Source organism: Trichoderma asperellum, chromosome 2 (assembly GCF_020647865.1).
Source record: "Trichoderma asperellum chromosome 2, complete sequence".
In the NCBI taxonomy this organism is placed as follows: Eukaryota; Fungi; Ascomycota; class Sordariomycetes; order Hypocreales; family Hypocreaceae; genus Trichoderma; species Trichoderma asperellum.
Window position 1 is genome coordinate 5,724,297 of NC_089416.1, and position 15,719 is coordinate 5,740,015.

Sequence of the window (15,719 nt, forward strand, 5' to 3'; positions counted from 1 at the left end):
TAGCATAGCTGTTCAAACACACTGAGACATACATGTTAAAAGGGAAGAAGAAATCCACTGTTAACACTCATACTACTACTGCTGCTACTCGGTGGCTGGCTGATGTAAGTGCTGTGCATGAAGCTAGCATCTAATGGCGGTGACGGAATTACAGCAGTGCACCAATACAGCATCAAGCATTTCTGGACAACTCATCTAAGAGCAAGATTAGAAGCTGGGAAAAGACCAGGGTTATATGCGAAGGGTCGATCCATCGATACCCGGGCCATGATGACGATGGATCGCCTTCTGCCACGGAACGCGGCATCAGCCCTCAACTTACACTTAGGCTACATGCCACTACGCCAAGTTCATGCGGCGTTTCCGCTGTTGCAGATGCCGGTGAAAATCCGGTCAAAACTACTCATCGTCGCCTTTTGCTGGGCAGCCCCATTTGCCATTGCAGCTGATGCCAATCCCACGTCGAGCATCATATTTGCGACTTGGAGTCCCTCCTGTTGATCAGTATTTGCCTCTCGGGACTCAGAACCATGGCCGACTGGTGATGGAGAGCCCCACGAGCCCCAGTATTAGGCGGTTCATTTTTTTTTTTAAATACTTTAATACAAACATACAGTAGGGACTGAAATGAGTGTCCGCTTTTGTCAATGTAAAGTTTCTCTCCGCACGGGCCACTTTGCGAGCCTGTGGCTGGTACAGTGCGAGCTTCTTATCATCATCATGTACTTGTTTTTATGGCGGACCTAAGGAGCTGGGGCTACTGTCGCTATTATCTTATAAGTTGACTTGCAGTATAGCAGAAGTGGCATAGTTTTACTTCATAGAATTGATCATAGGTCTGGGCCGAGTTGAATCTGGTGTTAAACTCAAGGAGCTTGGCAAGCATACGCTTCCTCGCTAAGTACTAATGGACTTAGGGGTCGTCTGTATCCAGGGAAGTTTCTTGTGTTACGAGATGTACCGGCGGACGACAAAGGGCCGACGGGCACGAGATGCCAATATGGCCGCGTTGGCTTTGACGTCGGCCAACGTAGGCGTGCCTATGATGCTATGGTTTCACGTTGATGATTAGCCTTAGAGGGTGTGATGAGAATGTATGTGCCCCAAGTAACTCTCCACCACCGCACAAGAGGGCAAAGAACATGTAGTGTGTGCGTCCACTATGGTCATGAAAGGAAGAAGAGGGAGATGATAGGACTTGCAGGGCGGCACTTAAGCGTCGTTATTCATTGAAGAAATTGAATGCACCATGCATATTGGAGTCGGTGTCTCCTGGATGACTCCAGTCGTTGAAAGGGAAAAAGCTCATGATTAGGATCGAGACTTAGTGAAAGGGGATAATATAAGCTTTAGCAGATTGATGCCGCTCTAATGAAGATGGTTGCTTGACGGCCATGAGAACGGAGACCGGAGAGAGAAAAGAGCAGGCTTTTATACTTCTCAAGAGTATAGAGGTTGGCAAGAGCCATTGCTGTGGATTTTCGGCTGAAATGGTGGGAAACGCAGAGGCATGGGGGCGGCACTGGAGCGCCGGAATGTGCAAACGGGTGCAATAACTCGGAGGAGAATCAATGAGTGAGAACTCCTGATCGTGCTAGATAGTATGGACAGAAATCTGTTTCTTTTGTCAAGAGGCTACATACATGTCTAGTATACACGTTTCAATCCTCTGGTCCCTGCCAACTTACTTACATCAACAGGGTACCTCGTCAACCTCACGGCTCCTTATAGACGATCCTCATCCATCACCCGTTAAATAACACTGCACACCGACTTCTTCGAAATATTCTGCACCAAAGCATCCCTATCGCGGAACCTCTGCGGAAACTTGGCCAAGTCGGCCGCCTTCATCACCCCCCCGCGCCTTGGACGCCTCCCCCAAGCTCTCCGTCTTTGGCAACTTCCCGCCGCCGCCCGCCGCGCCGACAATGAGCCCCAACATGGCAAATGGCGCAGACGTCGGGTCCTTGATGATGTCGGCAATGGTGACGGCCGCGTTCCCGGCCTCGCTGACGAGCAGCGCTTGCCTACCCCGAAACGAGAGGTGGTTATTGATTTTCAAACGGGCGTCTCCTCACTTCAGCAGAAAAATTATATTCAGCCTATAAAGTTACTTCATCTTAGTTAATACTTGCTTTAAGTGTAATCTTCTCGCACCAACAGTTGCTTCACTCCTTTATCTGCGACCTGATATTGAAATGATTGGCTATTTAACTCGGCTTAAATATCATCAAGGTTGGCTATAATCATCTTCAGAGATCCTCATAACTATGAACTTCAAAAAAGTCATTTCGAGCAATCGGATGCTGTACAGAAGGCACCGTGCCCACATTCCCATCCACATCGCAGTCGTCGGTACAAAGCATGAACAGGATTTTGGGTGTAACTCGCGGTAGCTCTTTCTTGGCCTGTATAACCCAAGGATTGTCATCGTCGAATCGATTCACGTAGTCTTCACCGTCCCCCATGTAGACCAACCGCCGGCCGTCTGGAAGCTCCTCAATAATTGGATTCCAGGCTGAAAATGGATCCCCATCAAAGGGTATGCAGTTTTCCCAGTTCATCTTTGCGCGCAGCCATGCAGTTGCCATCATGAGCCAGACCACCTTTTCCGTCCAGTCTTCCACGCGAGATCGAAAGATGGGCGACAGGATACGAGAAAATAGTTTGATGACCTCAGTTCTTTTGCGGTTGTAGATGTCTCTCTTAAAGAGGGCGTGGAAAGATCTGATGTTTTGCTCATCGTCAAAATCCACTAGTTGAACTGGTGCATCAAGCAGCAGGCCAAAGAGGCCCGACGCGACGGCGTGCCTTCTTGTTGCATGTACAGTGATGAAGGCCATGGTAGCGGATAGGGAGATATTTGTAAAGGGCCTCGGATCATGGTAAGCGTACTCGTTGTAAACCACGTTCAAATCTTCATCTACAAAGTCGTCTCTGATTTCAATGCGCGGAAGCCAGCGCATCCTGGAGACGTCTTGCAATCCCAAGTCAAAATTGAAGTAGTACTCGGAAGGTATTGATAACGGGACCGTGCCGAGCCAACTTAATCCGTCCTTGATAAACTCATCGACCAGCTCTTTATCCAACCCCTCCTCCAAAATTGCCTCAGCTGCCTCAGACGTAAAGTTAAGATGATAAGTGTCCAAACGAGGCTGAATCCATATAGGCCCTAGGTTCCAGGTATAGCCCTGCGAGACCATCTTGCCCCAGCGCATGGCGACCTGTCTTGATTCGCGACAGACTGAGGCAATGCGTGGCGGAGCAGCATTCTTGAGAGATGGCCGCACAGACCAACATTTGTGCTTCTTACGGAGGCGCTGAACTTCGTAAGGATCGTCTCTCTGGACAACTCGATGAGGCAGACAATGGAACCAGATAGCCAGGCGAAGCTCCACTGGCAAGAGTGTGAACTGGGGGAATGCGGTCGACTGTGTTTCCATAGTGGAACAAAGAAAATAGTTGTTGTGCCTGATTAGAGTGCGTTTATAAGGGTATAGTAAAAGGGAAGAGATTATCTATATGGTACATATAGAAAAGCAATCTTTTTAAGTACTTTAGTAAACTTATGTTGCAAAGCGTAACACATAAAATCAAAGCATTATTAAAGGTATATAAAATCCTTAATTATTAATAAAGGAAATTATAATTATATAGCTTATTTATAAATATATACTAACTTATTACCTAAAGGCTATACTATTAAGTAGTCTTATAATAGTAGAATATCCCGACCCAATGAATGTCAAACTGCTTATATACAATTATTCCGTATCCTGGGTAATAATATTGCTTCGACTGATGCAGGAGAGCGGCTATCTTAATAGTGCAGGGCAGTGCTATATTAATCGTGCGGTCGCTCAGCTACAGGTTTGGTTGAACTGTTTTGTATCAGGGCACGTTTCATCGAATCATCCTATTCATTAAATTATTTCGCAATGCATTGGGTTTTAGATTTATTAGCAATACTTATAGGACAAAAGAGCCTGTTTTAGGCGCTTCTTAGTGGCATAAATTGGCCGATTCTATTGCTGCCTACTAGGTGGCAGCTAACTAACGTCCCAAATAAAGGTTAGTTTCAGCTCCTAATATGGCCTGTTTTAGGGTACAACCTGCTCGGAAGCTGCGCACGGTATCAGCCACAATGCGCCACAAAAGTAGTCCGTGTGGAGAGAAACTTTTCATTGACAAAGCAGACACTCATTTCAGTCGCTACTGTACAGTACGTAGTATATATGTATGCGGAATCCAACCCACTAAATGCACACCTATCCTCTTGCTATCGATAAGTAATTAGCTGCGGGAGATCCTGTATGAAGCGAGATGGGCTGGTAAGGTTATCCACTATGCCATGCTCCTATTTAGCCTCCTTTCTTCCCGCGGCTGGGGGAATCAGTTTTAATGCGTCGAAATGCCAAATCTCTTTGCAATGATGATTCTCGGTGGCATCATATACCCAATGACGAGAGAAAGGGATGCAGTACACTCGGATGCCATAAACACTTCAACGTTTTATTATAATAGATTCAACCTGAGTGGGTTAATTGCCTACTACGACTAGCACTATTAGCCGTTTGTCTTACAGCTGTCAATGCTAACCATAAATCATAGCTTATATCACATAGAGAAAGAAACCGTTTCATTGTTCGCCCAATGCCGTAGCCACAAAATCACATGCTCTCAAATACTGTCAAAGACCGACGATTTTCCCATTGCCAAAAATGCCTACACTAGATTACATGTGTCATACATAGTAAGCGGGCGGTTTCTTTGATCTTTTTTTAACAACGCGTGGAAAGCCCGGATATGCTGACGAAGCACTAGCACCGCCACACACGCACACACGGCCTTGGCGAACTCGTAATGCCACACCAGCCACAGCCATGAACGCTCTCCAGCGTCGCTGTGTCGAGGACAATCAAACCCCTTGGAACGTCAACACCAACAATCAACATTCTGTAAACCGCCGGCCTTCCTTCGACCTACGCGCATTGCTGTGCCTGTCGAAGCCACCGACATGTCCGACACACCGCGCGGAGTCGGTCACACCGACTCCATAGACTCTCACGACTCGGCCCCGAACAAGCCGGACAAGAAGAAGAGCCGTCGTCCTGCGAGTGAGTGCCTGAGCGAGCGTCTGAATGTGCTGCTGGTGGAAGCTGGATCGCTGACAATCAGTTAATCACAGACACGGCCTTTAGACAGCAGCGACTCAAGGCCTGGCAGTAGGTTCCCCCTCGCTGGTCGAACCGGCGCAAAGTCGAACCTGGTCGATGCTGACACTTCGCGCAGGCCAATTCTTACCCCAAAGACAGTGCTGCCTCTCTTCTTCGTCATCGGAATCCTCTTCGCTCCTATCGGCGGTTTGCTACTATATGCCAGCACGCAGGTGTGTACAGATACTCCGCCCTGTTCTGATATTGAATATGCTGGTGCTGATGGGATTTGTTGTCATTTAGGTCAAAGAGATTCGTCTAGACTACAGCCGCTGCTCGCTCGATGCCCCAGAGTTCAAGGGCGACGATAGCTTCGGCTCCATGCCGAGCAAGGACGTAGAGTATGCGTTCAAAAGTTCAAACACCTCGGTCGATCCGCAGTGGGCCGTTCAATCCGACGTCAACATCACAGTCAACACAAACGTCCAAATCAAAGGCAACCGATGCTATCTGAGATTCACCATCCCCGAGGACATGGGCCCTCCGGTCCTATTCTACTACCAGCTCACCAACTTTTACCAGAACCACCGTCGCTATGCCGATTCGTTCGACGTTACTCAGCTTTCGGGAACCGCTAGGTCGTATGGCGACATCCACGGTTCCAAGTGTACCCCTCTGTATGGCGACACCGTTGACGGCGTCCAGAAGCCCTACTACCCGTGCGGACTTATCGCAAACTCCATGTTCAACGACACCTTTACCAGCCCCGAGCTCCTGAACCCTCCCGGAGCCAAGGATAACCACACAGAGACGTACTTCATGGAGAACAACACCAACATCGCCTGGAGCAGCGACAAGGACCTGTACAACCCGACTAAATACAAGCCCAGCGATATCCTTCCACCCCCCAATTGGCGTGAGCGCTATCCCAACAACTATACTGAGGAGAACCCTCCGCCTGACTTGAAGAATTGGGAGGCATTCCAGGTCTGGATGCGCACTGCCGGTCTGCCTACTTTCAGCAAGCTTTACCAGCGTAACGACACCCAGGCGATGACTCGTGGACGCTACCAAATCGTCATTGATGACTGTATGTTATAGAAGATCGCTACAAAGCGGCCAACTCTGAACCATTGCCACCCAATGTGCTAATACTTGATTAATAGTCTTCCCCACCACCGAATATAGAGGCACCAAGTCCATCATTATCACCACTCGCACCGTTGTGGGCGGCAAAAACAACTTCCTCGGCATCGCCTACATCGTGGTCGCTGGACTCTGCGTTGTCCTCGGTGTCATCTTCCTCGCGTCCCATCTTATTAAGCCTAGGTAAGCGCATTTCGAAGCACCAATTCAAACAAACTCCCCCATAACTAACATCTCAATCACCAGAAAACTCGGTGATCACACCTACCTGTCATGGAACAATATCCCTACAGCCAAGCCTGGCGCCGGTGCTGCCATGGCATCCGGCCGTGAGATTCGTCCTGATGCTTAGGCAACTCGCGACAGCTCCCGCGCCACGCTTCACATGGCCCCGATGTCTCCTTGTGGCGGCAGCAGCTCCAACTCTCGGATTTTTATAACGCCCGTGAGCCCGAGATTCCGTAACAAAATTTATGACTGCTTGAATCAAAGGAGCATCCGGAAAGGGTAATGTGCGGCAGCAAAGAGTAAAGAGAAAACAACACAACCCTTTATTTTACTCTTATGGCATTTTGTATGGATGTAATGCATTGTTTTTCCACCGTGCGTTTGCCGGTTTTTTATTCACTGTTTTTCATCTTGTTCTTTGTTCTATCTCTCTCTCCTTTTTTATGGGCAGTTTTTTAAGGCAGGCTGAACTTCTTTGGCTTGTAATATTTTTTTTTTTTACAATGCCATCCACGTTCTTTACTTGACCGCAGAGACGGGAAATGAAGCAGACGTTTATTGTCGCAGATGACAAAAAAAAAAAAAGTTCTCACAGGTAAGGGGGCAAAAGAGTCTACAGCTGGTATAGATCTTTTCTACTCCCTCTCGATGAACTTTGCTCAGGAGAAGGTCTTTTCTTTTACTTGTTAACCTGTCGGAGTTGGGGAGTTGGAACCTTTTTTTTTTTTTTTTTTTTGCCAACTTTTGTTTGTATTTCCCCCCCAGCTTCCCCTTCATTTGGGAAAAGGGGAGATCCCCGTAAGCTTTTGATAGAAAATGGTAGCAATGTTGTTCTTATAACCATGCTGTTGTTAATGTAACCATGTCAGCACGTCGAAATTGAGAATCCCCTTCTCTTGTTGCTAGATTCAATAACATTGTCTCTTAGATGCACCGCATAACCAATTGTATTAGATTTAAATCGTAAGAATCTCTCCTCTTGTATTCAGAACTTCTCAAACTACACTGAGCCTACTAGGCAAATAATCATCATAATACGCCGCCTCGACCCAAGATTTTCGTTTTTCTTTTCTGAGAAAAGTAGTGAAGTATCAAAGCCATAAAGTGATGGCTATTACACAGTCGCAAAAGCAAGCACTGGTAATTTTCTTTTTTCAGTAATAAGAGCTCCAATATTTAAAACACTTTGCCCAAGGAAAAAAAAGCCCTATTCACCCCCTTATTAAACGTTTCGGCTACGAGCCATGTTATCTGCTTTGTATCCCCCGTTATCCGTTCATTCATCGCTTGCGAGACTTCTTGCCACCGCGACCTTCGTCATCGTTCAAGTTGCTTTCGCGGTCGCGCTTGCTGGCCTTCCGCTCCAGTTCATCCCAATCCTCGCCCTCGTCATCGCTGTCAATATCGGCCTCTTCATCATCATCGCTAGCGTTGCTACCGAAGTCAGAGTCCTCTTCGCTGGACTCTGATACCTCATCCATCTCATCATCATCCATCTCAAAAGCAGATTCTTCGTCGGACTCATCCTCGGCGCCAGAATCGTCCGAGTCAGCCTGCAAGAACGACCAACCGCCATCAACGAAGAACTGGTGGGTATCTTGGTTGACAGTCTTCATAATGGTCGGCCAGTTGAGGTTAAGGGGACCCTCCGTATAGGCAATGTCGGAAGAGTCCAAGAAATCCTTGACTTGATCGAGGAATTCAACAGGAATAGTGTTTATGTGATACGGGGCACGCGTAAAGTCTTTGAAAACGAATACCATGTCAAAGTTCTTCAGACCGAACTGGACACGCTCCAGGTGAGCGACTTCAATATCTTCAATCGTGATGACCATGAATGGTGGCTCCACAACTTGGATCAGGCAGTCCGTAGTCGGTTGGATGAAGACGTTACTGCGGAAGGGCACACCGTTGAATCCGAGGTCTCGGATGGGCATATCAACCTCAATGTTCTCGCTACGGCCGGCCTCGGCAATCTTCTGAGCAAAGCCCTGGAATAGCCTATCCAGTTCGGCACGGCGGCGGCGCTCTTCTTGTTCGGCCTCAAACTCGTCTTCATCTCCATAGCGGTACTTCCGTTTTCTATTTCCAGTCTCGTCAAACTGAATGTCAGTCGCTTCACGGTAAAATTGCACGTCCTTCGTCTTCTTCTTGTTGCCCACGATGATGGGGTCTTTTAGATGAATGTGGATAATGACAATCAACTCATGCTGACAAGGTTGGAAGAAGAGGTGCTTGACATTTGAGAAGAGAATGTCCACGCGGTGCTGAGCGTTGAGAGGGGACTGGTATCGGATACCGTTCTGGTGTATCTCGACTTTTCCAGGCACTCTTTTGCCCTCCATAGCTGGTCGGATATATACGTTATCCAAAACAGCCGGGCGACGATCTTGATAGTAGTTAGTATTATCCATGCTGAAGCATACGTTAAGCTGAATGTGGACTTACTTCTTATTTCCGCCAACTTGTCCTGTTCCACGACATCTTCCATATCTTTCTTCTCCTGCTCTTTCTTCACCACGTCGCGCTTCAGGTTAGAGATCTGAGTAGCTATCTCACTATATCTCTCGCCATCGAGCGATCGGAACGTCAAGCTACGGACGAAATGGGCGGATGCGTCTTCAAAAGGCTGGTCGTCTTTTCTGCCAACACCCTGGCCGGGCGACAGGAAGTTGATTCGCAGAAATGCAAATTCTCCCTCATCGCTCTTGCTAGCATTCTTGATAGTGTTGATATGAAATGGAACAGGTCTTCCCATGATAGGAAGAACGACAGTGCTGTTCTTTGAGTCAACAACAATCTCAAGGTTCTTGATCTTCAATGGGAACTGGTTATCCCGCTTATATGATTCAAAACGCTTGAACTTTTTGACCTCTCCTCCATTCTGACCGCTAGTAGATTCAGAGAATCTAGCCAGGCCCTCCTTCTGTTTCTTGGAAGCAAGTTCTTTCTGATGCTCTCGACGCTTCTTGTCCGCATCTTCGTCTGTTTGTGTAGTACGCTCGGAACGAAGTCGGGTGCTGGTGATGTTCTTTGTTGCGACAGCTCCGACTCTTGAGTCTCTCTTCTCCTTCTTTGGCGTGGGCTCTGCCTCCTCATCATCTTTAAAGAAGAATGAGTTGGCATCGGCGCTTGTCGGCGCCTCGGATGTGAAGACCACCGGCTCTCCAGATGTCACTCGAATGGTATCGGTAAGAACAAGTGAGTAAGTTTTACTGTTCTTGTCCTGAGGCTGGGGGTTCTCAATGTCCTGGAAGCCAGTGTTGATGATCAAAGTCATTCCGTCCTTGAGAACTCGCTGATTCTTGGCATTTAGTGTGAGGGTAGGATCCCTGTTTTCCAGCCCAACTCCCCAGCCAACGTTCTTTAGGAAATGCTTCTCCATTTCTGGTTTCTTGCTCTTGATGACAGCCAGTGCCTTTGCGTAGACATCCTTTGCCGCCATGCCATCGCGGATTTCCTTGATGATGGTGTTGTGAACCATGTAGAGGAGCTTGTAGTTGCTTTCCTGGGATTTGTTGGGATCTACCAGGTAGGTACGTGCAATCGTTGAGCAGTATGACTTGTATCGCAGGCCAAGAGCAGCAATGATGATACCAGCATGCAGGTTATCATCATTGGGGTCAGCAGCAAATCGTAAGTCGTATTTGCCACCGCTCTGAATCGAGGGTCCCAGAATCCAATCCAGCTGAGTGGGATCGAGGTCTGAAGGCAGCTTGCCTTTGCTAGGAAGCTCGACAGTCTTCCAGAAATTATTGTCATCGAGTTTTTTATCAACTTTATCGGCCAGCACAGAGTGTTTAACTTTCTTCTCGGCATCGAGAATATTAGACATTTCGTCGAGGAAATAGGGAGTCATGAGGGCCACGCAAGCTTTGGACGCTGTTCGCATCGCTCGTAGTTCGCTTTCGTCTTTGATAGAGAAGGCGTGGGTGGACAGGGCGGTAGAAATGTCGACCTCCTCGATATCTTTGCACTGTTCGCTGAATACCTTCTTCCACTCGTCGACGAACGGTCCCTTGGACGTATCTTTGGAGATGATTCCAACTTTCTTCTGTTGTAACAATTGAGTTAGTTTTTAGCTACCAAAACTTCACCCCCAAAAAGGAAGATTTTGTAGATATTCAAGATAGGTATCCAAGGTAGCTTACCCCCGCTTCCTTGATCTTGTCTGCCACAGTGACAAACAGCTTCTCATTTTCGGCTGCGTCTTTGCCTCGCACAAGCACCTCAATAGGGAAACGGCCGCCCTTGAGCTGGTCAAGATGTTTGGCTGCCTAAGCCGTTAGTATCTAGATAGTCACAATGCAGCGCAGGCTGGTTGGCGATTTACGCACCCTTCTTCGCAGTGGTGAGGATGTAGAGGGTGTCGACAGTGAACAGCATCAGCGTCGTCGGAAACTCGTATCCCAAAAGCCAAAACTGAGAGCAAGAGGTAATTAGTTTTCACAGTCCGATTGTAGCGATCTTGATGCGCAGATCAGCACTTACGTGCACGGCGTTGTTCTTGTGGAATTCGGGAACCTCCTCGACCTTGCCCATCATGATAACGAAGGACGAGGCTCCGCCAAAGAGGCCATCTTTGGAGCGGAGATCATTCTTCCAGGCAGTGATGAAGTGCGAGAGGCGCTCCTGGAAGAGCTTGCTATCGATCTTGATCTCCGCCATTGTGGTTAATAGACGAGCATTTGGCAGGAGAGGGAGCTATTGCATGGACGACGGGCACTACGCGAAGGAAAAGTGAATGTCGCGTAAATGGGCCCGAAGCAGCTGCAGCAACGGGTCACGTGATCGTGCGCGTCTGAGATCTTGCACGCTACTACATGTAACTACATGTACCTAGGGCGCTCCTGGAGCTGCATACATGTACTACCTAAGGTATATACAGGCCCGCAGTATTTCAAGATGGTTAATCGTTGTGTACCTCAGCTTTTGATATATAGCACATGCTTCTGAATTTCCAATTTTGTCCCTACTAATTTGGGCATTGCCTCCATGTATGCAACTGCTTTGAATATTGTCGGTTCTGCCTAAATTAGGTACACTCAAGTAATACTGTAAGGTACTTTAGGTAGACGCAAGGTACCCATTAGTTTGACATCAAGTAGAAGAGGTCTTTTTACCTGCATGTGCCCTCGCCTTTCAATCCAGTATATACTAGACTAGATGCTATCATAGTAGGAGTAGGACTTATTTCCTCAGCACCTTGCCCATATAAGCTGGTGAGAGATATCACGCTTACATGTACCCCCTCATTCAGGTGCGATATCCTCGCTAATGAGTCAAGGGTGTCATCGGTCTATCATGGAGGGCCTCCAGCTAGTGGCACTAAAGCCTCCTATACACAGTGTCTTATGCATGTATTAAAGAAGTAGCTGGTGTAGCGTGCTCGCATTCTGTTGCATACGTTACTTTACTTACCTTATATAGCGAATGCGGCTCTGCGGCTCTTCTGCACCACTCACATCTGATAGGACAGGAGCATTCCGGCCCTCAAATCGATACCACACCATAGCTCCTATAAATCCTAGCAAAAAGCGTTTTCAACCAAGTTACTAATGCTTTACGTCCAACTTAAACATAGCCCCTCGCGCCTCGTATTAAGCTGAAAATGGAGGCTCTAAATCCCCAGCCGCCTGGAATGCACAGGCACTTGCTCTGTACTCCTCCAGCCGCCATAGCCCGCCATGACTTCCCTCACCGATTTAGCATCCATTTAGCCTCACCCCTACTCAGCATATCTATTTATGATTCAGTCTACGCGGAATTACGCGACCATTCACATACTGTTTGAGACAGGGGTGTATGTTAGACTATGTCACTTATCCCTGCTGAAAATGCGGCTCTCGAGAGATGGATGTAACCACCAACCTAAGACCCGCCTGCTGCCCACATGAGGCTCTTCTTCCTGTGTTCCCCATAATCCCCTACATACGAGCCTTTCTTAAAAGCCCATGCTTACCGACGGTTTCAGCAGCACACTTCACGAATGAGATTTCAACACGATCTCATTTATATACGTGTATACCCAAACATCAAGAAGCGCTGTCTAATGGCTAGTGACTGAGTCCACAATCACCTCTTGAGGCTCTTGGACAGTCCCAGGGAATAATCGGATGGAATGTCGAATTTATGCACAGAGTATTCGAGACAACAACGGGCCGGGACGCCACTGGAAAAGGAGGAGCATATGCCACCCTTGGCTGTAATTGCCAGCGAGGAAACCACTCGCCAAATTGCTCATTACCACCCTGCTCCTGCGTTCTCTTCCTCTGGACCATTTTATCTTTTTCCATAAACCGCAGCCATGAGTCTCTGCCAGGTACCTTCTGAAATCCTTCGTCTCATCATCGAAAATCTAGATCCAGATGATTTGCTTCAACTGGCTTCAACTAGCCGCCATTTCAAGCATATTATCCATGATAAGTTCATCTCCCGAAAGGTTCTGGAGGTTAGTTATTACGACATTTTTTCAGCGTCATCCTTTTTTTTTTTGGTCTTCATACCAAGCTGGATATCATACTGACTTTATCTGGAGAGTATCCCTTTCTCCTTGGATTATAAAGAAGGCCGTAAGACTGGAGATTACGACAAAGCACTAAGAAAGCGTGTCAAGCGACGCAACGCTCTTCGTATGGCAAAGCCGTTTCATATTTTGGAAGTCTCTAGCGAAGCTGTTCATTTTACCTATGCCAATGGCGCTCTATGTTATACTACGAAGCAAACCTCGCCTGGTCACGAGCATCGATTGCGGGTTTTGCTTCTTCAAGGCTCTCCTGTCCAGGAAATAAACATCAGCGTTCTTCAGCTAATATGCGATTCCGATATTTCTGATTTTGATGAAAATCGACCTTACCAGTTTAAACCACTGTATCACGCGGATGGCATTGTTTCATGTTTATACGAACAAAGAAAACCTCCATCTCGTGGTCGCTGGTTGATTATATATAGCATTGAGAAGGGAAAGATTCTTCAATCTAAGCGCTTGTGTTCAACTGCGAATATTTTTGTCCGCAACAACCATCGTTATCTTTACTACGGTACAAAGTCGGAACCATTTGACGGCCAGCGACGATGGGTGCTCCACGGATTCTACCTAGAAAAATCCGAATGGCTGCCCCGGAGGGTTATACTCTGGGATTTAGCTGGTTCTGATATTGGGTCGACGGTGTGCTTTGAGATTTTTGATGACCATCTATATGGCGTTTCTAGCCAGGAGCTGACGGAATTGGAGGATACCGAATGGACCGCACCGGGACACCCGCTGAATTCGTTTTATTATGCCTTTCGGTTCCGTTTAGGAGATCATTCTACAGTTGAAATCTTACCAAGATCTGCACTATGGCGGCGAGGTGCAACTGATGGGCCAATCGACGATCGCTGGAATCATCTCCAACTTGGGCAGGACGAAAAGTCCGGCCAGATATCCGTTTTTGAAACCAGAAAGGAATGGCTCTGTTCGTGGAGCCGACGTAGCTGTTATGGCAAACAGCTCCTTTTCCCCGCCAAATCTCACAGCGGAGGTTCAAAAACCGACGACCAGTGTTACGAAGGTTGGAACGATACGGCCCATCATGAAACGAGCCTCGAGGACACTGTACATCGGGGCGACAATGGTTTCTCCTCTTTGACTTTTGATCTCCGCAATTCTCCTGTTCGCTCTTACAGCCCCAGCTGCCAAGCCTTTGTGGACATTGTTAGTACTACCACAACCTCGACTGTAGCTACTAAACGCTTACGACTACGGGTGAGGAGACGGTTGGACCCAGCTTCGGAATCGGACCGTTCTTCATCGTCACCGAACGACACTACCGACCCTGCAAATACTTTGGATGATGAGGAAATTAGTTTTTGGCCAGCGGACCGGGGGAACATGCCATCAGATGGATCCCCGGACTCCCCTCTCGACCGCTACATTGACGGACTCCTTAACCCCCAGGCGTATTTCGATGAAGTCGAATGGGCAACGGATGAAAGGGTGGTGGTTTATTCTCCCAAAACTCTAAATCAGCTTAACGAGCCACGATCAGTCGTTTTGATTTCTTTTGATCCCGCTCTAAATTTTGAGGGGCTGTGTTGTTGGGACGAATACTTGATGTCACCGCATAACCGCTCTGGCAAATCGGATTTTCATGCGGAATGTATAATAAATACCGCTATGATGAATCCGGAATCGACGACATGCGGAACTCCAAGGGTCCACGGTCTAGATTTATCGCATACTATCAGATCCCAAGACTCTACCCGAAAGCGAAAGAGGCTCTCCACCAGCTTACCGAACGGTCACCGGCCTGCTGGATTCAAGTTTACCGAAACAAATGCGACCCGAACACTTCAGATGACTTAAAAATCAAGAGCCCAAAGTGAGCTATCATTATGTGCCCTGCGCAGCACGGGCGCAACGCAAATGTTGGCAGCACATCCAGCGGCTCTTTTGGTTGTTGATTTCACCACAACTGGCATATTTCAACCATCAAGCCTTTTTCTAAGGACACATGGCAGAGCTACTCTTGCGGCATTTTCCTCATGCATGAAAAATAAACTGAATGCATATTGATTTTCGCGGAAACGCCGTGCATCCAATCTAATGTTATTGGATTGTATAGCGTGGTTGTTATGCACGGCTGTCGATGCGGTTACACACGGGTAAACAAAGAGACAAGTCAACCAACCAAAGTCAAGTATAGAATATATGTATATATATATATATATACATATAGTATTAAAAAAAAAATCAAAAAAATCATGAAGAGGCGCCATCCCGACTGGACAGCCTTTCAGCTCTATCGGCAGTCGTCTACCCGGCACGCTCCTTTGTCTTATCATCGCTCACCATTTCATTTACGTCACCACTACTACTGCACGATGCATCACTATATGTACTCTTTCATTTGTCATTTTCTCTCAGGTAAACTATCACATGCTCGACAGCTACATGAAGCGCATGCACGTATGCTGTGCGTTGTTGCCTCCAACGTGGCCGATTTTGGGTCACTTGTTTATACTACTGGCCTACCACATACTTTCTACATACGAGTATTACTGTACATAAGAATACTAGATACTTTAATTCTTAATCTCTTTGGTAGTTTAATGGGAGCTGAATCTGCTGCTTATTGCATGGCGTGTCACATTTTCATTCGTACATTTGTCAATCCCGATAATTCCCTCTGAAAGTGAATGGTAGCC

The 15,719-nt window shown here is 47.4% G+C and overlaps 5 protein-coding genes across 5 annotated transcripts; 3 read left to right on the forward strand and 2 right to left on the reverse strand.

Moving 5' to 3' along the window:
• Positions 1-117: 117 nt before the first annotated feature.
• On the forward strand, positions 118-501 carry TrAFT101_004193 (uncharacterized protein; the record flags this gene model as incomplete). The annotated part of the gene is made up of 1 exon (XM_066127091.1): positions 118-501. The coding sequence occupies one exon, from the start codon at positions 118-120 to the stop codon at positions 499-501; it is 384 nt and encodes a 127-aa protein (XP_065983200.1).
• A 1,220-nt stretch (positions 502-1,721) lies between these two features.
• TrAFT101_004194 (uncharacterized protein) lies at positions 1,722-3,474 on the reverse strand. Its single transcript, XM_024907247.2, has one exon. It carries the CDS (start codon positions 3,441-3,443, stop codon positions 2,253-2,255), a length of 1,191 nt encoding a protein of 396 aa, XP_024766024.1. The 5' UTR covers positions 3,444-3,474; the 3' UTR covers positions 1,722-2,252.
• Positions 3,475-4,402: 928 nt separating this feature from the next.
• TrAFT101_004195 (uncharacterized protein) lies at positions 4,403-7,468 on the forward strand. Its single transcript, XM_024903091.2, has 8 exons — positions 4,403-4,535; positions 4,612-4,753; positions 4,825-5,117; positions 5,189-5,225; positions 5,293-5,389; positions 5,460-6,246; positions 6,323-6,485; positions 6,549-7,468. The coding sequence occupies exons 3-8, from the start codon at positions 5,018-5,020 to the stop codon at positions 6,652-6,654; spliced, it is 1,290 nt and encodes a 429-aa protein (XP_024766023.1). The 5' UTR covers positions 4,403-4,535; positions 4,612-4,753; positions 4,825-5,017; the 3' UTR covers positions 6,655-7,468.
• SPT16 (FACT complex subunit spt16) lies at positions 7,432-11,245 on the reverse strand. Its single transcript, XM_024901635.2, has 5 exons — positions 11,022-11,245; positions 10,868-10,952; positions 10,682-10,803; positions 8,979-10,584; positions 7,432-8,919 (listed from the first exon to the last, which is right to left on the reverse strand). Exons 1-5 carry the CDS (start codon positions 11,196-11,198, stop codon positions 7,811-7,813), a joined length of 3,099 nt encoding a protein of 1,032 aa, XP_024766022.1. The 5' UTR covers positions 11,199-11,245; the 3' UTR covers positions 7,432-7,810.
• An 811-nt stretch (positions 11,246-12,056) lies between these two features.
• Positions 12,057-15,650, forward strand: TrAFT101_004197 (uncharacterized protein). Its single transcript, XM_066127092.1, has 2 exons — positions 12,057-12,981; positions 13,069-15,650. Exons 1-2 carry the CDS (start codon positions 12,838-12,840, stop codon positions 14,875-14,877), a joined length of 1,953 nt encoding a protein of 650 aa, XP_065983201.1. The 5' UTR covers positions 12,057-12,837; the 3' UTR covers positions 14,878-15,650.
• The last annotated feature ends 69 nt before the right edge of the window (positions 15,651-15,719 follow it).